The sequence below is a fragment of the Melozone crissalis genome, unplaced genomic scaffold, assembly GCF_028551555.1.
Source record: "Melozone crissalis strain CALT ecotype California unplaced genomic scaffold, PUWL_Pcris_2 ptg000006l_1, whole genome shotgun sequence".
NCBI classification, from domain to species: Eukaryota; Metazoa; Chordata; class Aves; order Passeriformes; family Passerellidae; genus Melozone; species Melozone crissalis.
This window is the reverse complement of record NW_026535784.1, coordinates 41425411-41447865: the sequence shown is the minus strand read 5'-3', so window position 1 is coordinate 41447865 and position 22455 is coordinate 41425411. Positions and strand designations below refer to the sequence as shown.

At 38.5% G+C, this 22455-nt stretch overlaps 1 protein-coding gene across 1 annotated transcript in view; it reads left to right on the top strand.

Moving 5' to 3' along the window:
• COL25A1 (collagen type XXV alpha 1 chain) overlaps positions 1–18303 on the top strand; it is a 294552-nt gene extending 276249 nt beyond the window's left edge. The window contains exons 32-37 of the mRNA XM_054295154.1: positions 4190–4243; positions 5384–5410; positions 6192–6245; positions 12399–12476; positions 14801–14839; positions 15590–18303. Coding sequence (XP_054151129.1) covers positions 4190–4243; positions 5384–5410; positions 6192–6245; positions 12399–12476; positions 14801–14839; positions 15590–15592 — 255 coding nt within the window. The 3' untranslated portion in view covers positions 15593–18303. The remainder of the gene's footprint in view (positions 1–4189; positions 4244–5383; positions 5411–6191; positions 6246–12398; positions 12477–14800; positions 14840–15589) is intronic.
• The last annotated feature ends 4152 nt before the right edge of the window (positions 18304–22455 follow it).

The window sequence follows — 22455 nt, the reverse complement described above, 5'->3', positions numbered from 1 at the left end:
CTTTGTCTCTTTGACTTCCTCAAACAAAACAACAAAACAAACAGCTTTAACAAAACAACTGTGCTATAACAACTTAAGACTAGCTGTAAAAAGGACGCAGCCTTTTTACACAGGCAGAGGTCCAGTTAGCTTCATCTGAGAAAAGTAAGATTCATTTTTACAGAGCTGTGGTACTGAGGGATGAATACAAGACATGCAGCACAGTCCAAATTAAACTGTACAGTGGGCTGCAGTTACCTCTTAAGGCTACTTAAGTGCCTGAAGGACTTCAGTATTTTTTGTTTTTCTAGGGAATTACTGATTCAATTTTTTTTCCTTCAATCAGGACAATATTTGTCTTCTGTCAACTCTGTGGAAAATAGTTGAACATCCTCTAATCTTAAGTAAAAAATTCAGATGAGATACACATGTAGAAGTATATAAAATACAATACATTTTATTCTTGCATTATGACCTTTTATATTGAAGGACGTGCATGTGTACTACCAGTTGAAATGTCTTTGACAATGAAATATAATATTACAAACTATTCTTTCTGTCTGTGGAAGACAGCTACTAATGTTTTTTTCTTGGGAGGGTGTTCAAGGTCACGTGAAGTCATATGGCTAGATCTGGAATAAGCCCCACTGTAGCTGTTGAAAAGCAGTAGCTGAAAAGGGGATAGGAATTGCATGAGCACAGAGGGAGAACTTCACAAAAATAGAGAGACTAAGGTGTGCAGAAAATTCCTACACACCCACCATTTTCTGTGGAGCTAAATGAATGGGAGGAAGTTCACAAGACAGATGGAAGGGTTTTTCCTTGCAGGCAACCAGCAAGATTGTTGCTGTAATTGTTCATTTAATTATTCAATACCATTTGGGAGGAGTTGTTTGTAGCACAGTTATGTAACAGGTGCACAGTGTTGATATATGTCTCATTATTTAAATAACAAATCATGTATTTTTAATGCTGTTTTACAACTTGCATTTGCACCTGTTGAACTTGTTTATGTGAAAGCAGGAGGGAAACATTTTTGTCTGCAGATTTCAGACTTTTTAATTAATAACAGTGCATAGGGCCAGTGTTCACTGTCACTGGATAGGGCCCTATTTTTTCTGTATTGATAAGAAAAATCTTGGGCCAGTATAAATCTAGGAGGGCATTAGGGCTGTTTGACAGAATAATCATGAATTCATGTTGCACAGGCTGCATTCAAGGTGATGCTCAATTACTGCTCTGAGGTAGAGCAAACTGTTGTGCAAATTAGGGTGGGTTGCTGATTTTCAATTAACTATTAAAATAGAAAATGTCAGATCATCTTTATACAAAGTCTGTTTAGATAATGACAAGGTAGAATAAGAAAAACATGACACTATAATGTGGTTTTATGTGTTTTTTAGTAGAAACTGGAAGAGTAATTAATTCACATTAATATTAATGTGAATTAATACAATTTATGAAGACAGTGTCTATTAATTCTTACTAATTTTCAGCTATTGGAATTGCATTTTGCCAAGTGATTAGAGAGATTTTACTGAGACCATCTTTCTTAAATGGAGGAGTAGGTCATTATAGGCCTCTGAATCTGACTGTGTACCTATTATTTTCACTTGCATAGTGTCTTGAGTGAAAGTAGAGAACACTGGAAAACAGATATCTTCAGCTACTACTGATGAAAGGGGACGTGTAAGCCTGAAGGGTGATGACAGGGATAATGTATATCCAGCTTCTTGACCAGCTAAAGGAATCTGAGAGCTGGAAATAAACATTTTCTTTTTTTTCTTTTCATTGGTGACAAAGGCCTGGTTTTGAGCTTGATTTTAGCTTTCAGATGTGTAGCCTGTGCAGCGCTGTCATCATTACACACAGTTAGTACTAGTAGCTAAAGTGCATTCTCTTTAATTTGGTTAAAATATTTCTCACCATAACAATGTTATGAAATCTCCCTGTCTATCCTAATAGAGACACAGATTATTCAGCTTTATTCATTCAAATTGTAACTCGTATTTGTCCATGATTCAGGAGACTGAAGTGAAATAGGATGCAAAAACATACATTATGGTTCCTATTCTTTGGACACTGATGGATTGTCTCACAAATAAATTCAAAACAAAATCTTGAAGTTTGCTAATATCTGCTGCCCTGAAGGAAATTGTGATGGTTGAGGCCAGTATGCTCATGACAGTCCATTAATCTCATATAATCCATGAACATTCAGGACCTCATCTGATATTCCAAACATGTTTCAGCATGTGCTTTGTATTGGACACAAAAAATTCTGAGACACGGTTCTCCAAATACATTCTTACATAACAGATGTGATTATTTCCTAGACTGATACATTCAGTATTTTTATGTCTGCCATATGTTTAGCAATGTTATAAACCTATCTTGAGAAGACTTTGTACAGTCATCTTGCTGCTGAAGATTAAAAAAAAAAAAAAGATGCTTAACTGGTCTTGACATATTTCAAGTCGTGATCAAAGATTTCTGTACTCTTACCTACATAGGTCAGCACATTAGATTCTTCTTAGCAGAAAGCTTTAAAGCTGCAAGGCATTAATTGTTTTGAAAATCAGCTGTTAGTTCCCAATAGCTCCTATTGTCCTGCCAGGGCATCCAGCCCAAAAGCTGCTCAGAAATTAGCAGGGGAGCAGCAGAATCCAGAAATGCCTGACACTGCACATCTCCTTAGCTCTAGACTAAAGCAAGTGCCCACCTAAGTAAAAATATAAAGTATTTAAAACAGATCAAATGTCAGTTACTCTGACAAACTCCTTATTGCTGGGATTATTGAGCCACGGGTTAAGGTCCCGTTGGTGCTGGTGCCTGCCTTTTTGTATAATTCAGTCAATGAAATTTAGACATAGCAGCCCGTTTTCAGAGCTGTGCCAAGTGCTTGGCTATGCCAGTAATCACCACTATTAATTAGGTACACATCTACGTCTCTGTCTTGTGTTTTTAATGATAGAGTCATTAATGAAATAATGGTAAGGAGTAAATAACCCAGAGGATGCTGTACAGAGAATTCTCTCACGAGCATAAGTGCAGCAAATGCCAGGATGAAACACAGCCCCTGTGCACACCATGAGCCTTGCAGGCAGCCCTGTGTTAGGATGTGCTCACCAAAGGGGGTGACAAAGGGATCCAAGTCACCCTGCATGACAAATCCAGAGTAGGAGCTTTGAAAACTAGAGGTGGTCAGGATTTTCTTCTTTCATTTCAACGTCAACATTTCGAGCCGTTTAGTTCTCTCCAGAGAGAAATGCTTTTCTGGTGGATTTCATTCAGAAGAAAGAACAGCCTGAAACAAGACTGCTTTCCACACCTTCTTCCCAGCCCTGACTGCCTACCAAGCTCACAGGGACCTGTGCTTGCAGTTATACAGGCTAGTCCTGGCTGGTTTGGGAAGCTTAACTTCATATCAATCTTGATAAAGAAAAATTAGAGAGCAAAGGTGATTATTACTGTCAGCCTGAAATTCGCCGCCTTGAAATTCCATTCCGTTTGGAAAAGTTTACCCTGTATTAAGCTTGCAAAATGACTTTGGCAGCACTCCTCTGGAAACTGGTAATTTTTCCATGGATTTTAGTGCAGAATGAGATCAGACTTCTGGAGAAATCTCAGTACTTGTTTGTCTTGCAAATTATTACAGTTGTTTTGATTTTAATAAACCAGGGTATTTACATCACTTATCTAGAATCCAGTAGAGGATTTAGCAACAGCACAGTGCATAGGATAATCTTCACAATGTCACTGTTAATAGCATTGCCTACTTAAATCAAGCTTTGACTGACACATTATTTTTGCCTGTCACTGTGTTGCATCTCAGCTGCTGTGTGTATATACAGCTTGATGCTGTATATCTTCAGTTTTCATTACAACTTTGGATTTTTACTAAGAGCAACATTAAGCTGTCAGAAGCTTAAACTTGACACTGGTGTGTGTTCAATTGAAACATATTTTCAGTTACTAACGTATTTAGAAATGAATGTGATATCATATGCCTAAAAAGTCATTCTTCCTAGAAAGAGTGATAATTCACACCTTCTCTTTCTCCCTTAAACATTTAATGATAATAAATGAGCTTGGATATTTTTCACTCAAAATACTTAGGAATGCATAAACTTTAACCTAAAGCACTTAGTAGAAATAATTTCTAAGATAGCCAATGTTTTTGTTTGCTTGTTCTGTAATCTTTTCTTAGGGTGAGAAGGGAACTGTAGGTGACCCTGGACCCAGAGGACCATATGGCTTGCCTGTAAGTTGCACAGAGTTTGTACACACTGCACTTTTCATCCCTCCCTGATTAAACTTTGTGTGCTTTATGGCTGATTTTCACCTAGCAGTAGAATTAGTTGGAAAAGGCAGAGATTGATAATAAACCCTGACAGTGCAAGGTCAGTGTTCTGTATCACACTCTTGGGTTTCTACCCATGCACGTAAAAAACCAGACCTGACATGAACCAGCAAGAGAGAGGAGATGCAGAATGCAGGTGCTCCTGGTTCAGCAGCCTTTGGCCATCAGCTGCCTGGGGACCATGTGAGAGTGCCAGGAGTTCAGGAGGAACTGTGGAAAGCTGAGAATTTCTTCGTGTCAGTTTGCTGCTTGGATTTCCATTCTGCAAGGTTTCTTCACCATTATGTTTTTGTTTTGTTTGTTGCTTCAGAGACCCGTTTTGTTTTCATTTCTGTGCCATCTACTCAGAAGTTACGTGACAATTTCATTGTTGCTCACTCATAGGTGAAATTATTTGTTTTAAATCAATAATTTTAATTATGTTATCCATTTCTAAAATATGAGGGAGACAACGGCCTCATATTGGCCTGACAACGATATCCCCAATAAAATCAGATGACTTTCCCTGTTTACACTGCTAATGACTGGGTCAGGTGTGTACATATACACAAGTCTGTTCTGTACTTTGACGCAAGGAAAGTAAAAGTGCTTGGCCAGGCACAACCAGCCTTTCCAGGAGACTTTTAGTGTTTCCATACCCTCTCCAGTCTAATCCATTTGATTAATTAATTTAAACTGGAATACAGACCTGTGGTTTAATTGGATCCATTTAATTGGATCAGGAGTCATGGCTGGAGACAGTTTTCAGGCTCCATGGAGTGTTAAATTAGCTTGCCACACATTTTTATGTGAGGGTCACCTTTGTGAGTTAATTTTTTTTTTTTAAATCCTATTTCTGTTTCCCATTCCTGCCAACTAAAAATAAAATTTTATAGGTTTTTAGCTGGTTTTGTATTTTTAGCTTGCTCCTGGAATCTGCCTGCAGATTTTAAAGTCAAGCAAAATTTTGCAGCCAGGTTATCAGTTCCTGGAAATGTTAAGCATGGGCAGCACTGTCCTTGTCTGAGGGAAGCTAATGCAGTTCCTGTGGTTCTTTGGCAGGGCAAAGACGGCGAGCCTGGCCTCGATGTAAGTAATGTGTGTGACCAGGGCACCCTCAGGGGTTGGTAAGAGTCTGCCAAGGATCCCTTGTGGGGTACAAGGCCTTTGCTGCCCTTTAGCGTGCATGCAGGACCTGCAGAGGGTGTGCTGAGTGCTGTGTTTGCTCTTTCTCTGTGCTAAAGAGGACAAAGATTGTGCAATGTACAGCCCTTATCAACAGACACCCCAGATAGTGGTGCTCAGCAATACCAGAACTTGGTCCTTTCGATGTCAGTAGGCTGAAAAAATGCTTGCTAAGAAAATATTCACATGACTCATTTCTAGAAGAACTTAGCATTTGGTTAACTAAATTTATTCTACTTAAAGAGAATAATTTCATAGCCTGTAAGGGATTTGTTTCAAAACATAGGCTCTTTCCTTTGCATGCTAAAAAGACTTAGTGAAAGTCCTCTTGTGTAGTCCTACACTGAAATCCCTAACCTAGAGGAGTCTTTTTAAGAATGCACATAAGCTATGTAGCATGGATGATTGCTAGTTTGGGTGTAGCATGGATGATTGCTAGTTTGGGTGTAGCATGGATGATTGCTAGTTTGAGTGGTATGATTTCTTTCTGTAGCTGCCAAAATGTCTTTACCAACCTCTGTGGCTTACTTGTCTCACATGCTCTTGTGTCTGTGCATGTATCCACACATAATATATGTACAGACCGTATTGAGAAATCATCTTTTTAGGTTTTCCAGGAGTATTTGAGAACTTAATCTGCATGTTAATAAAAGTCAACCTATCTTTGTCCACTTTGTTTTTATAGGGTTTCCCTGGTCCTCGAGGAGAAAAGGGTGATATAGGAGAAAAGGGAGAAAAGGTGACCATAGTGTTCATAACTGTTGCTTGATTCCTCAGCTAATCACTTCTGCTGTCTTTATACTATAAATTGTCCCATTAAAACTTACCTTTGTTTTTACTGTGTGCCAAAAGGCAAGTCACAGATACATGCTAGAGCAAAATCATGAAAAACCTCAAAAAGTATGTGCAGGACTAAAAATACCTACATGTCCCAAAGCACAGCCCTTTTTTTTTAGGCTTGTTTTCTCCAATCCATCCTGCACTTGTTGAAAGTCCTGAAATATTTAATGCAGACATTAGTTGTTGTGGTAGTGATTTTATACTGAAGAGCTCAGCTCTGTTTCCTGGCAGTATTTGCACACTAGTGGTTGATCCTGGTGTAGCATGCCTGTACATGCTACCTGTTCCACACCAAGTGTCTAAGACAAGAATTGTCTGAATTTTTATTTTTGGCAAAGTTTTATTTGTAGTTAAGGACTTTGTGATACTTTTGGATTTAAATCGAATCATATATTCTACCATTCTGGTAAACCAACTAGACAGTGAAGTTAACAGAAACAGCTGACTTCATTTTCAGTGTCCAGATACAGTGACTTGGAAATCTGTTTAGTTAAAAGCAATGCAGGAATTAATGTAAGTGTAGAGAAACTTCATGAGCAAATCTCTTCCATTTCTATCCAGCACAAAGCCCAGCTGCTAAAATTGCTGAATTAGAACTCACACCAAGCCACTTCATGTAAAAGTCCATACATGCAGCAGATGATTTTTCTAGCTCAGACCAATGTTCTTGTCAAGCTGACATATGCAGGGTTAGGCTGGATTAACTTCTCATTATGGTCTCCTAAACAAAAGAAGCAGGGCTAAAAAGTCACCATGAGTGTTAGAGTTCATCTCCATTTCTTAATCTGGTCAGGCAAAACACTTCCCAAGAATGCATTGAAAAGGGTATGATGAAATTCATCCTTCCCTTTTTTCCCTTGCTATATTGCTCTTTCTTTTGAGCTCAGAGATCGCTGGTAAGGTACTGATTTTGCAGAACAGCAGTTGTTTAAGCAGGTGCTCCATGAATGTTATAAAGGCAGTGTTTGACCTGGCAGAGTAATCACAATGAACGAAGCCCTTGCTTGCTGCCAGAGTACAGGCCTGTCTGCCACCAGTGAACAGCTTTTCTCCTTGAGGGCAGCTGTCAGTCTAAAGGTGCAACTGATAACAGCCAGCTCAGAGAGGTGATGGTCAAAATGCTCTTTGTGCTGAGTGGGAGTTACAGCTGGTGCCAAATGGAGTGAGCTTAACAGTGTGTTCTCACCCTGGGATACATTCAAAGAGTTGTATCCAGAAGATAAAAATAAGTAATTATGCTTCTCTAATGAGTTCCAGTGAGATTGCTTGAATGCTGCAGATGGTCTTTTGAGCCTCACAGTTCATGAAAAAATTGGAGAGTAAGAAGGTTACCAAGCTGGCAGGGGTCTGGGGCAAACACAACCAGTGGCAGAGAGTGGAGGAGGGGGACTGGCTTAGTCTGACAATGGGATGGCCAAACTACTCAAAACGGGAGATGAAAAAGGATAGAGCAAAACTCTTCTGGGCAATTGCAAATGGGGAAACACAGGACCGCAAGGTGCTCCTGAGAGGTTCAAAGTAATTGTTCACAGGGAAGACAGCACAGCACTGGGACAGGGAGTCCAGAGAGGGGGCTGGACTCCTGCCCATGGAGCCCTGCAGAACCTGGTCTGGTCTGAGCTGACCTAGGGTCAGGAATCATCCTGATCCCAATGGGCATCTTAGGCAACCTCCAGAACTCCCTTTCAGCCACACTTTGAGTCTGTGTTTCCATGTACCGCTAGAGCAGATAAGACAGAAATTTCAGCTACCAGAGCTCCAGAAGATTTCTGGAAGAAAAGATGGAAAGCTGGTAAAAATCTCACTTATACAAATATAATGTGAAAATGGAACAGATGAGATTCAGCACTCAGGATGTAAGAATGTTTTAATGTTCCAGTGTGCTGCTTTTGGATATTAGGCTTGATTCCCAGGGACTGACTAGATAAGTCAAACATGGGACTTCCAGTTGCAAGGGAGTGAGGGAATTTTCTGTGGGAATGGTGTGTGGCACAGCTACACCTTTTTTGGAGTTCAGTTGTGATTTAGGCTGCCTGTGGGGACTTGTTCTCTTGGGCTGCAGGACACATCTCCCAAGAACTCTGGTCCTCCATCCCCCTAAAAATTCATGAAAAGGCAAACCCTGTCTCCTGAGGAGAATGCATGGGATAAAGTAGTTAGCAAGTCTGTTACATGTTTCAAAAAACATACTGTTGTGTGGACTTCCAGAAAGAGGATTGACAGGAAGTCTGTAGGGCAGAAATGGAGATTGAATACCTGCCTTAAAAATTCCCAGAGTATTTAAGGAAACCTAGGAGGCAAAGGAAGGCCTTTCCTAGTGAAAAGTCAGGAAAAATATGGCTGAGACCTCTGTGGAAGACACTTGCATTGCACAGTTTAAGCTATTTTTTCCCAGAAATTAGGGAATATTTATATAATGTAAGCAAACATTTCATCAAAATTACTTGAACTGCATCAATAGTTTCTTTTCCAAATAGAAAGCTGACTCTCAAAAGATGCAAAGTAGTGCAATTAATCCAAGTTCTCATTAGAACAAGTCTTCTGTGTTCTACATAAGTTTTTCCTTATGTAAATTACTAATTATCTATGACCAAATTGGTGTAACAGCACCCATTTCAACAGATAAATAATTTTTGTAATAACAAATAAAAAATTTGACCATCTAACTTATGAGTTCTTGGTTTTTAAATATTTATTAATATTAAAAGAAATATTTTTTCTACAGTATTGGCTATTGGTCTGACATCACACAAATTGAGATTAGTGAGTTTCTAGTTAAGAAACTTAAATTGCCCTGCAAAAATGCATATCATTATGAACATTCTAAAGAGAACCAGTGACACTTTTTTCATAGACGTGCAGGGAATAAATCTTTACTTCTTAAGTTTGCTGATCTGTATTTTAGCCCATCAGTAGTTCTGCTACTGTGAAAGCAAGTCAGTGTCTGCATTATGGCTTCTTAACATGGCTGTAAAAATATTATTTAAAGTGTTCTAGCTGTAATTACTCATATAAAATTATAGTCCAGGAGCACTCATCACAAAAAAAAGGTTGTCTTTTCAAGTTGTATGAATAGACAAAACATTCTTTCAGAAACAAATAAGCTTTAACCAAAGCTAGAGATCATGTTGTGGGGAAGGGAGGGAAGTGGCCCCCAGTCTCAGATGCACGGTTGTGACTGTTGTTACATATTTGATAGAGTATGGTGTGTCTGAACAGAGGATAAAAAGGCATTGTCCTTTTCCCCTGCACTCTGCATTGATGAAAATCTGTGCCTGTGAGGATTGCAGATTGTTCCAACTGTAATGGTGTTGCAGAAGTGCCACAATTTTTTATTTCTCTAGGCACTGAGGAAGGACAGAAAGGAATTTTTTTTATCCTCATCACATGTAGAATCCCCATAACTCCTGTGAGTTTCTATAGTTCAGGATAAGGAGTAAAGATCAAAGATTAAAAAGAAGGTACTCAGTCAGTGGAAAAAGTAGTAAAGTAACCAGGAAATTCTTTTTTTTTTCTACACAGGTTAACTGTTGCATTGTTTTGAGTAAGATCATAGATCTGCCTGCAAAACTGGAAGTTGAAAATAGTTACCTTCTGGCTTGTAAAACAAAGAGTTGAAAAACAAAAAATCAAAACAAAATTTAAACATAGTCAGAAACCAAACTGTACTGTTCATTTTCAGAATCCTTTTTGGAATATGTCCATGCTTTGTGCTTGCATACACTCATTGCAGATATGTTGGTCCTACACTGAGCACAAATAGCACAACATTTGACCCTAAGCTGTTGGGTTTCTCTGCTACATTATCATCTTTGTAGGTTTAAGATGAAAATGTAGCAAATTTATGGTTCTTGTCTTCTGAGGATTTTTTTACATCACAATCTTATCATTTGGTAAAGACTGGCAATTTTGGGTTTGCTGTTTTCCCAGATATTATCCTGTGACCTTTTGGCACACAGAAAAGATAGACAAGTAACTTTGCTTCTGTCGTGACATGGATGCAGTATGTTTTGTTCATGGAACATTTTGTTTTATTTGAATGTGTCAAGTATGCTGTTATATGAAATGATGAATGTGCTTTCCTTCCTTTTTAAAATATTATTTATACAAAGTTTTTTAAGTATAAAATTATGTTTCTCTATTGTTAATGGATTAAGCCTTTCTGTAGTGGTGTGGAACAAGTTAAATGTCTATTTAATATGCTTCACCAAAATCTGTCTGTCTTTCCAAAGGGGCATTCCTTCCTTCTCCTTCTACCCTCATTCCTTACAATTCCTCTGTCTTTTTTACCCTTTTCCTCACAAATTAAATCCTCCCAATAGCCACAACCTCACTTGCCAGTTCTCCGATGTTGTACTAATTTTCCTATGACTATTTTTCCCACTTCTTTGTGATATCCTGATTTACTCATCCTTCCTATCCCATTTTTTTACAATCCTAGTCCAATTTGTTATTTTTTTAAGTGATCCCTTTTTGATTTTTGTGAAATTGAGAGCAACCTGAAACTCATTTACCATTGTGATCAACTGGTGTGAAATCAATTATAAAATGAACTCTCTAAACCTCTTACACTGCTTGAAGGTGAGGTCATCTTTGCAGGTAGATTTGTTGAGGGGAATCAACTAATTGCCCTGAGAATGAAAGCATTGAAATTTTCACATTTAAAAGGAAAACTCAATGTGAAATCAAAGGATTGAATTTTGGTAAAACAAATAGATGAAACATTGCTTGCAGAAGACAGAATATTTAAATGTTGAAATGCTTAAATAAACAATCTAATTATCACTCTGTTTACTTTATGATGCCAAGACAATGTGAAATTGTTGGAAGTGTCATAACACCTCTCCATCAAGCAGTTTGAGTGTTTTGATTCCTGTAACAGGGTTTGAAATGGTCGTGTTTTATTTGGAGTGACAGCAGTGCACCCTCAGTGATGTCCATGGGTTTCTATGGACACCACAGAGAACAGGATTTGTTCCAAACTCTTACCAGAGTGCAGAAGATCAGTTAGTAAAGGATGCTCCTGGCCAGGTTCACCCTTGATGTGACACCCTGGAAGCCGATGGAATTGAGTCAGTCATCCCTGTGAAGCATCTGTGCCACAGGTCTTTTATCAAAACACTCTGCTGAGGGATTCTGCTCTCCCAAAGTTAGCATGTACCCTTCAGTGCTATCACTGACCAAAATTGGAGACCTCTTATTTTGGACTGCAGACTGGGGGGATTTGCAGATTTGCCTCTGTCTCAAGAAATCAATTATTTCAAGCCCTGTTCTAGGTTTCAAAACATTCATAATACTGATATGAAATACCAACACAAACTAATACAAACTGATTGCAGTTCTTGCTTGTGATCATATAATTTATTTTTCCACATAATGCACCATCCAAACCTGAACACAGTGGTAAGTGTCCTTTCAGCTCTCCATTGGCTTAAAAAGAAAAACCCAAACTTTAAACCCAATCTTTCTTTATTTTCTTTTTTCAAAAGAATGAAACTTGTTTTATCCAAACCATTGTATCCACAGGGGGAAAAGGGAAAGAAAGGCAAAAAAGGGCCTAAAGGGGAGAAAGGAGAACAGGGTGCTCCTGGATTAGATGCACCTTGCCCATTGGTACGTCTCGCTTGTGTATTGGAAGATCAGTCATCCTGCTGTAAACTGATGGAATAAGAGATGAGGGGAGAGGAACAAGCACCAGCTACTGTCTAACCTGTTGCCCTTTGTTAACAGCTTCATCTCAAGTGCAAATTCTGGGGCAGATTTTGTAAACCTCTTAATGGGGAGGGGTTAAAGCACCAGACTTAAGAACTTTGGTCTAAGTTTGTAAGGTTTGATAGTGAGTTTTTTGGGTTTTTTTTTTTCATTTTTTTCTGCAAAATACGTTGGAAAGGAACCAAATTTGGAATGTGCCAGAATCAGTACCCCACAGGTTTAAATCATAAGCAGTCAGCTTGTTCCTCTTGCCTCTCTGTTGTTTTTTCTTCACTCCATTTAAGTCAATACTGAAGGCATTTCTTTGACAGTAACATTGCAAGTTAATCTTTACAAACAGGGATTCCGTGGAATTAAGGGGGAAAAAGGGGAGCCAGGCCAGCCTGGCCTGGATGGGCTGGATGCCCCTTGCCAATTGGTACAGTATTTCTCTTTCCTACCAACCCTGCATGCAGTTCCTTTGTTTGTAGTCAGCCATTCTCAATGTAAAGCAATGTTTTTCTGAGCTGACGTTACATTTCTCATGTAACACATGCATGTGCATGAACAAGCCAGCTGCTTCAAGTGATCATAACTGCAGTGAGAGAACACATGTTTTTGTTGACACCTTAAGCCTAACTCTCAACAATTTGCTCCCACATGACCTGGTAATTTATAAGTTTGTGCCCTTCCTACATTTTCCCTGAGAATCATTGGTTTGTTACTTTCCTCGCTCAATACCCATTGCCTCACTCACCCTGAACCCAAAGTTGTAGAAATCCAGCACAACGTTCACCTCTAATCAAGTCTGATGACTTCTGTCTGCACTGGCTCAGTTCCACACCCTGGCCTGTCCCGTAGCTACTCTGCACCCTGGTCTTCCTCCCAAATCCTTGCCATCTTAGGGGCATGTTTTCACAATTTAGCCAAAGTGAGAGTCACAAACAGAGGGATGTAAATACTGTTTTTAAAAATCAAGGTTTTCAGTAAGCCAAGCTGGAGCTTGGCTTCCAGACCATCCACAAGTGATGTTTGTGGTGTCTGGCCTGTTCATCAGAGTATTGAAACACATCTGGAAATAAAAAGCTTACCTGATGTTTGTAAGAATATAACGGTCTGCAGCCCAAACCCTCATTGTCTTTATTATTTAATGTCCTCAATTTAATGGTCTTACCCCTGGAACTTACCCTCCTGGAATACACACAACACTCCCCACCCTATGCTAGCATGAATTCAAGTTCCCACCTATACTAAAATGCTACTTCTTGACCCTCTCCCTTGTACCAATCTGGCAACAGTGATTTTTATTTAGTGGTAAAGTAAGTTTGAGCTCTTTTCCATTTAAGAAAGAAAACCCCAAATGAATAGTACATGCACATTTCCTAAAGATACAAGGAGGATTTTCTTTTTAATTGTTCACAGTAAAATTTGATCTGCATGTTCTGATATTGTTTGGTGGTTAAGCACGGTTCTCTGAGATGAATGTTAAGTTTAAGTAGGTTTTATTTTGACTGTAGCACTTCTATTTGAAGTCACTTGCTTTTTAATTGTAAATACATAGTCCATTAAGATTATTCCATAGTCCATGTTGTTTGCTTCCAATTAATGGTAACCATATTTCATATTTTGTTGGGGATAATCAAGCATGCTTTTGGAATTTTAAAATGTTTCTCTGTCTCTGTATTATCATTTATATGTGAAGATTCACTAACAATCATTGATGGATCAAAAATATTCTGTTTGTGGATAATTGCTAGAATAAGCTGTTTAGCATGCAGCACTGTCTCTTGTTTAGGCAACAAGTAATTCACACCAGACCACATGAAAGTATATTCAAAAATCCATATTAACCATTATCTTTACATGTAGGTTAACATTAAGTATTGATAATCTAAATTCTAAGAAATCTAAAGGCCTAATTTTCTTTCTGCTTATGCATAGTGTAGTTACATTGTATACGCTCCTAATTCTGAGCATATAACTCCCTGAATAAACCCTGGACAGCCGTGTAAATTGGAATTAGATCCATGAAAACCAGTATGACTCTGGTCAAAAGCTGGCCCTGATCTTACTGGGTGCATGGAGAAACATGAAGGTAGAAATGATACATGAAAAGGAGGGCCTCTTACTAACATGAGAAGAAATTAGATGGCCATGTTGTCTAAGCACTGAAATAATCAGGGGTGCTGTGCTGCCCTGCTCCCACTGCTGATGTTTTCTTCCACTATGGCACTCAAGGTATGTCCAGGCCTTAGGATTTCGCTGCTTCATTCAAAAACTGATATTGAAAGTTAAAAGATCCTACTTCCATTTGAGTCCTGCTGTCTTATCACAGGGTGACCTTTGAACAAGGAGCCCATAAAACATAATCCTCTCCAGATAAAAGTGATAGTATTTTTTTTCTCACTGATCTTGTACATTCAGATACAGATTATTGTGAATAACACAGATTATATTTAAAATAACATGTAACCTGTGGTCTAGTAGCAATAAGAAACTGATGAAGAAGTTCTAATGATCTAGAAAAAAAACCAAATCTTTATGGCAGAGAAGTGCACGTATGTATTTGCAGTGTAAACTTTCCTGCCTTTGGCTTTTCCTTCACTTTGAGAATAAGAGAGGAAATAAGTTAACTGGGAGCTACTTCTTAGATAGAAAGTCAAAGCTGCTTCAGCTGTTCTAACAGATGTTGATGAAATATCTATCCTGTCAAACTTATTTATGCTCTTTATTTTTTTCATCCTTTTGCTCCCCTTGAAACAGGGTCCTGATGGATTACCAATGCCTGGCTGTTGGCAAAAGGTAGGATGGGCAGAGCTTTTTCTTTTCAGGACCTGTATGTCCTCAGAACACAGAAATGCCTGTCACAATCATACTGAACATTATCAAGATATACTTCAAAGCCTCCTAGACAGACATATCCAGCAATGCAAGATCAGACCTCTCCATGACCTTAGTTAATGTGATGTGTTGTAATTTGTGTAGAACAATTCATTTAGGCAGTACTGTAGAAATAGTTGGCATTAGTTTTGTGAAAAGTCCAAGACTTTTCTTTTTTCACATGAAGACTCACACATCCTTTGGTTTTTGCAGATGATCAGTGCTTCCTATTCATTATAAAAGCTCATGGATGTGGCATTTTTGTCAAATATATCTGTTGATCTATTATTATATTGGCTTTCTGGAATACTGAGAAGGACAGTATATCCTGACCTTTTCTTTGCGTTTCTTTTCTATTCAATAAATCCTCCGGGGTTTTGTGTTTTATGGCAAAATTAACTGGTGACATTATTTTAGTAAATATTTAACCTAGATAGTGCTTGATTTAAAAACACAGCATTCAGAATAATGTAGTTGGAGGGATACTGGCATATAATATATCAGAAAAGATGAAGCATAAGTGAAATCCTGGGTGCATTTATCTCTGAAGAATAGTTGGTGCTGAGAAAATAACTATCCATATTTGCAACTCTGCCTTATCTGTGTATTTGTAATAGATGTCTGAAATATCTTACTAATTTGATTAATCTGTATCTCTTTTTGTTTCTGCAGTGATGAATCTAACCTTACAAGCATGAAGTTGTGTATATAGTGCTCCACTTTTTTATTTATAGTTGAGAACTGAAAATTTGATTTTACAAGTCAGAGATATGTTTACATGTAGCTGCTTCTACTTGTTTGCAATAGTCCATAGATACATCTGTTTTTCACCTTTTCATCTGCAGTTAGATGATACAATAACTGCAGGATAAACCTGCAAAAATTGTCTCTCTAATGGGAGAGATCTCAAAACAATGATCAGTAATAGAAATTAATATTTCTGTAAATTCTTATATTTTGGCTTGTGGATGTGCATGGACAATGAGTGCCATGAACTAGTTTACAAGAAATTGTGACCAAATAAGAGCAAAATGCTATGAAATGTACTGTACCAGCTGCTGTTGGAGTTTACTGACTTGGCTTCCATGTCCATCTTAAGCACGTCACTGATCCATGACACCGCATCTGCCCGTGTGCACTAAAAGCATGAGTGTGTGTGCCAGACCTGCCTGCCGTGTGAATCGTGAGTGGCTGCTGACGGTGGCCTTTGATTCCAGCTTCTGAGTCATTTCCTTTTGTCATCTCAAGGGAGTCACACCATGGCTCATTGCTAAAAAGAGATAAACCAGAGGAGCGTAGAGAGAGGCCTTGAATTTTTGGGGAATAGCATTCCAGCTGCAGGTGGATGGCTTCCATTCTTGCGGGATACTTGGCCCCTTGGATCAGAGAGGGCCCCGCCTGTTGATCAGCGTCGGTTTGCCTTGCACTGCTCACAGCCGTGAAGACATTCACGATAGGCCCTGTCGAGTCCTTCATCGGCAGGGACAGAAGATTGAAGAAGAAACCAGACTTCTCTGTGGGTTGTTTGAAAAGGTTACAGAGGTGCTGCAGGGATCATTTGATGGCAGACACCGCCTGAGACCAGACGCTTCTCAGCCTCACTCGAGGACGAACAGAGTGTATGCACTCTGCACGTTGTATTTTGGGACTGCTGCAGGAGAAAGCACTCTTGAGGTGGGGATGAATCAGATCATCCTCCAGAGGAGGATAACAGTGGAACTGACCTGAGATGTATGTATCATGGTGTGGTTTTCAGGTTATTCACTTTGAATTACACATAACTAGCTGAACTTCTCTACGTGAATTTGGAAGCAATGCTTGGTTTTGTTTCCTTTTCCTGTTTCTGTTGCCATAAAGAATGCATTTCAATAATCTATTCAAAATTTGTGATGACGGCATCGAAGAAAATACTTTCAAGCCACATATTTGTCTTGTTTCAGTATTAACAGTTTTTATTTCAGAGTCTTTGAAGCCTTTAAGTCTAGAAAAGAAAGAGTTTATTTTTATGTTTCACAGAATGATGTATTCATCTTGCTCCTTTTATGTTGTTACAGTTATTTTAGTGGACATATTGCTCAAAAACCATTGGAGAGAAACAATTCTGTGTGATTATCACTGCACGCTTGTCACCACACTCCACTGTTGTTGATTGTTGATGTGTTGATTTTTCTCCCTTTCTGTTCAGATGGCTTTCTAGAGAAACATTTCCTTCTCCACTAATTTTTTTAATGCTAGAAATATGTAATTTGTGCACATTTGTAGTTTTGCCACGAGGTATTTTTTACAATTTTGAGTCTTCATATGGTGCACTGAAGTTAGTTTGAGAGTATAATTTATGAGAAATGGTGCCATATTTGGCAGATGGAAATTCTTTTTATATCACTTCTGTTCCTAATGTATATAGCAGAATCATCCCGTTTTTAGGAGGATTTTTTTTTGAGAAGTTGTCTTTCATATGTAGACCAAAACTAAGTTGAAGAAGACAGCTTGTCTCCATTCATATGAGGGCACCTTATGCCCTTTTTGGAACGCACATTTTTCCTGGCTCCATCATTTCTAAATCATGTGAAGATGGGGTCACACTTTTTGTATTGCTTCACAATCTCAGATCAATGGAAATGCCACTATAATTGAATATTTCTCTTTGATTAATCTTTATTGTCATTTTGGTATATTGGAGTCAAACCCAGCTTTTCATTGAGGAAAACCCAGATTTTTAAAGCAAAAAGTCAATTTAGTGGCCTCCACTTAGTATTATCTTACTAATTAAGACAAAAATCTCACACTATACACTGAATACATTTTTACTGCTCAATCCCTTCTTTCCAATAGTAAGAAATAAACAAGTGTTCACAGAAATGAGGAAATATGTTTTGCTTTCCCTAAATTTTCAGAGATGCAAGTATCAACCTGTTAGAACAGTGATGATTTCAACAGTGGGAACCTTCAGGAGGGACACACAGAATATAAAACGTTACCAGAGGGTTACAGCCATGGCACCACTGAGGGCCTTTCAGAGGGAGGACAGGAGCAGCACCCTGTAAGCCTCTGAGCTGCCACTTCCAGGCTGCTGTTGAGGCAGCAGTGTCTCAAGGAACCAGCAGGCTGGGTGAGGGGCAAACTCACCAGGAAAGAGTCGCTCACGCCGTGTCCTGACTTGGCACATTTGGCTGCGTTGATGGTACATGTGGACACCAGAAGCTGAATGTTTGTTAAGATATCGAATACTGGCAATCAATACAGTAAGATGAAATATTTTTTAAAGGTCCTCCAGAGTATTTACATGCAAAATCAAGTAGGATGTTTATTATCTGGCTTGATGATTTAGCAACTCCATATTGAGACTGTCCACAAACACAAATAATTTAAGAAATAGCAACAAGATAAATAATTAGCACGTCCTTTCTCTTTTTTTTTTTTTAAATTTGTATACTTACATTTTTTAACTGCCCTCCTAGCATCCATTTCTATATGCACCAATAAAGCTAGCAGAGCTTTGGGCCGTGCTTTTGTCATTCAGAAAATAATTATAGATGCTACTGTTAAATGTTAGTCAAAACTCAGTTCTCCTTTAACTCCCTTGACACTGAAACCCTACTGAAGAAACACTTCAGCACCTTAATTTGCTTTCTTTTCTGTCTTGCAAATTAATTTCTTTATTAAATTTTCGGCAGGTAGGAATACTTTTCAAATAATCTTACTTTGCTTTTTTAGCCTTTGTGTTGTTCAGTATCATGGAATGTTCATTCCTTTTAAATAACCATGAGTGAGCAGTAGATAAACAATTTCATTTGAATGGTTAAACTACATACATAGATTGCATTAATATTTGCATCTCAGATTGAATTGAAATGAAACTTAAAAATGCCTAGAAAAGTTGCATGGTCAGTACAAGAAAAAAATAAAAAATTAGGTTTAATATTCCATTAAGAAAAGCACCCTGTGAAGACTTGCAACGTGTTTGTTTTGTTCAAGAAGCAACTATTTCTGGTGCTAGTATATCTTTTTCCTTTTGATGGCAAAGCTACAGTTTGAACTGCCAGTGTGTTGTTGTATCTTTTAGTGGCATTCCTGCAGGAAGATATGATTTGTTTTGTTTAGTTTGTGACAGGAACAGTAGTTCCTCTACCAGTCTTTTCAGTTGTAGAAACGTGTAGTGGGATTAGTCTACACAGTTTCTATATCCCTGACTTTTCAGGTGTGAATAATCCTTGTTTCTTTGAGAGTTTTCAGTATTTGTTTCATATGAAGTTTTGTAATTATCTGTTACTCCAGTGCATTAAAGCCACATTGTGCAGAAGTCCTGCTACAGAGGCCACAAATCTTTTAAGCACTGTATGGAATATGTCTGACATACATGGTCTTTGTCTTCATATTCATGGACTAACTATGGGAAATCTTTCTTTCAGGATGCTTTGGAAAACTTTATTTTTTCCTGAGGTAAAGCATGAGATGTTAAATCACAGAACGATGATACAATGTATTTTTGATTTCTATTTTTATTTATTGTTGGTCGTGATGTCATATTCTGATAGTGTAGCAAAGCAGAATGATACTCTTCATCCAGCTGTTTGTATATTCTTTCAGTCTATGGTGTAAGTAGTATGAAAGAGTTTCAAAACAATCAGATCCATTTATCTGCACGTGTGTAAAGTATGGAGTTGGAAAAGGAATAATTCTTAAGGTTGGTGTATGGTGTGGACAGTTAACTTTGGCCCCAGTGAGCATTGCACCGTGGACAGGGTGCATGTGCCCACGAGAGAGACAGAGCAACCCCAGGTGAGATCAGCTGGCCTTTGGTGACAGAGCAACCCCAGGTGAGATCAGCTGGCCTCTGGTGGGAGGGTGCTGCTTGCAGGGCTGGGGGCTGTGCCAGGATACGTGGCTGGGATCCTGGATCCCCATGGGGTGAGGAGGGAGGTGTCCCACTGGCCGCCCCCGAACTGGGATGGCAATCCCGGCTCAGCCATGCAGGGCTCATCCCTGGCTGTGCCTCCCCAGCCCCAGCAAGGGCACGGCACAGAGAGGAGCCCTCTCCTTGCAAAGCTCTTTGAGACACACGGGAGGGAGCCCCCAGGTGTTACACTTTGTAATGAGGGGCAGATTACCACCTTCAGCAGTGGGGTTTTGCCTGAATCAGGGCTACTTCAGTAAGAACTGCAGAGTTATTGTCAGCCTGTTTTATTGGAAGTGATGGAAAGGTTCAAGGCATGCAGAGGTTGACCCTTCCCTTCAAATTTCCTGATCTCTGCTGCTTGACCATCTTATATTACATTTTTAAATCTCTGTATTTTACCTAATGAGATTCCTAAATTTTCACACTAAAGACTCACACAAAACACATCTGCAAAGATAGTGGTCAAAAGAAAGTCTAATTTGTAGTCATTGTAAAAATTCTGTTTCAGTGACTGGAATTAAAACTAACACTGATTTTTTTTTTCTTTTCTGCCATTTCTTTTTATGGATGCCAATGTTGCTGTAATGTACAAATGAAGGTTTTCTTGCACCCTCTCTTATTAAAGTATTTTACTTGGTGGTTGGATTCATTAAATGCAGTTAGAAACAAGTGCCTGCCACCATCATTTCTGAAAAGGACACTCTACAGAACAAGTGGAGTTTGTATTTTAAAAGGGATTTGGAGTGTTGTTTTTGTTTCATTTTGTTTTTAAATGCATCCAATTATCAATGCTGCTTGGAAATTGAATTTTCTTTGAAAGCAGGGGGCCTTAACTTAACCTGGGACCGTTAGTGTTTTACTTGTTTCTATTTTAAAAAGAAATTGTATTAATCTCCCAGATCCCATTGGTACTTGCACACTTCCCTGAAGTATTATGGAGAGTTGGGTTGGTGGAAGAATGTTTTACATATTGTTAACATATATGTGGATATTCTTATATTATTGTACATGTTTGGAAAAATATCACACAACTTTAAAAATGTTGCTAAGATGTATGTATCTGACTTTTTCCTTTGGAAAATATTATATATTTTTATTTGTATTTTTTACTTTTTTAAGTTCATCTATATGTGCCGTTATTTTTGTATTGCAAATGGTCTCATAAATGAAGTAGAAGAGATAAAAATACAAAGAAAAGTAATTTGGCAAGGATTTCAGTGTTTGGGGGGAATAATACATGGGTCAGCATCATATTATCAATACTAGAAATATTTTGAGTGTCTTAGCACTGTAAATATGTCACAAGACCTCTTTTGATGAGTAGTGTAAAGAATTGCAAGGTTTTATTCACCCATTTTAATTTGTTATTATTTACCACTTTCTTGTGGCCACTGGTCTGGACTTAATTGAACCCGATCAAACAGCATGCTTTTGTTTTTATTATTAAAAATTCTCCTTGTTTTTCAGTTGAATATTGTTTTGTTTTCTTTCAGTTTTGTACTTCAGGTTTTGTTTCTTGCTTGTGAGAAGTTGATCTTCAGAATTATTTTTACACTATTTATGATTTATTTTCATAATGTAAAAAGTGTGTAATTATTAAAATATTAATCCAACCATTGGTGCTGATTTTGAATAGCTATAAAGTTCTTAATGTTGATGCAAAAAACTGTTCTAGTCTGTCTGGATTGGAAAATGTGTGTGGTGATTTGTGCCAACCTGAAGTTTGAAGTCTAGACCAAGTTGTGTCAGGCATTCACACAAAAATCAGGGCCTCTGCCACGTGTGCAGTAGGAAAACTCACCTTCCTCTTCGTGTTCTTAATGTGTCTTTCCCCTTCAAAACAGTGTCTCTTCATTATCTGTTCTAAACAGGCAGCGCAGGCTGTGGGCACCCACAAATTATCTAAGGAAGAAGCTTTACTGCAGAGCCTGGAGCCTTTCCTCACTCTGGGGAAGTTGCAGGGATCTGTGTATTCACCAGAAGTTGGAACTATTGCTTAGGCAAGTTCAGAGGCCCCTGGGATCTAAAGAAGTAAAGCTGAAAATCTCCAGTCTCCCTTTTCTGTAGTTCTGAAGGTGAAAAATAAACCTGAACTGCTGAGAAATAAAAGATATGTGCAGGCAGTGTCACAAGTAACAGTGCAAGCTAGAAAATGTGAGGGTCTCTTTTCCTTAGATACAGTTTGTTTTGTAGTAATTATTATATTAATAATAATTATTACAAAATGGTATATTTTTAAACACCCTGGTTTAAGAAGACATATATTTGCAGGAGTCTCCCTGAACAAAATATTTTAAAGGCAAAAAACCACTGAGGAGCATCTGTAATTTCTTGAACACATTATTTAAATGTTTGGATTTTCTGAATCCCAAAATGTTTCAGACAAACAGAACACTCCACATTGTTTCCCTTTCCATCACCTCAAAGATGCAGTAAGTACAGGTGGAGGGAATTGTAGGTGGAGAGGTTTGGCCTCTCCTATTAACTCTTGCTAACTCCCATAAATGTCCATTAATCCTGTCTGGCTCTGTTTTAGACTCTTGGAAGGACTAAAAATATCTTTGCTCCCTTTCCAGGACGGGGTGCTTCAGCTTAACGTGCTGTGCTGAGCGCGTGGCCCCGAGGGCTCCAAGTGCTGCTG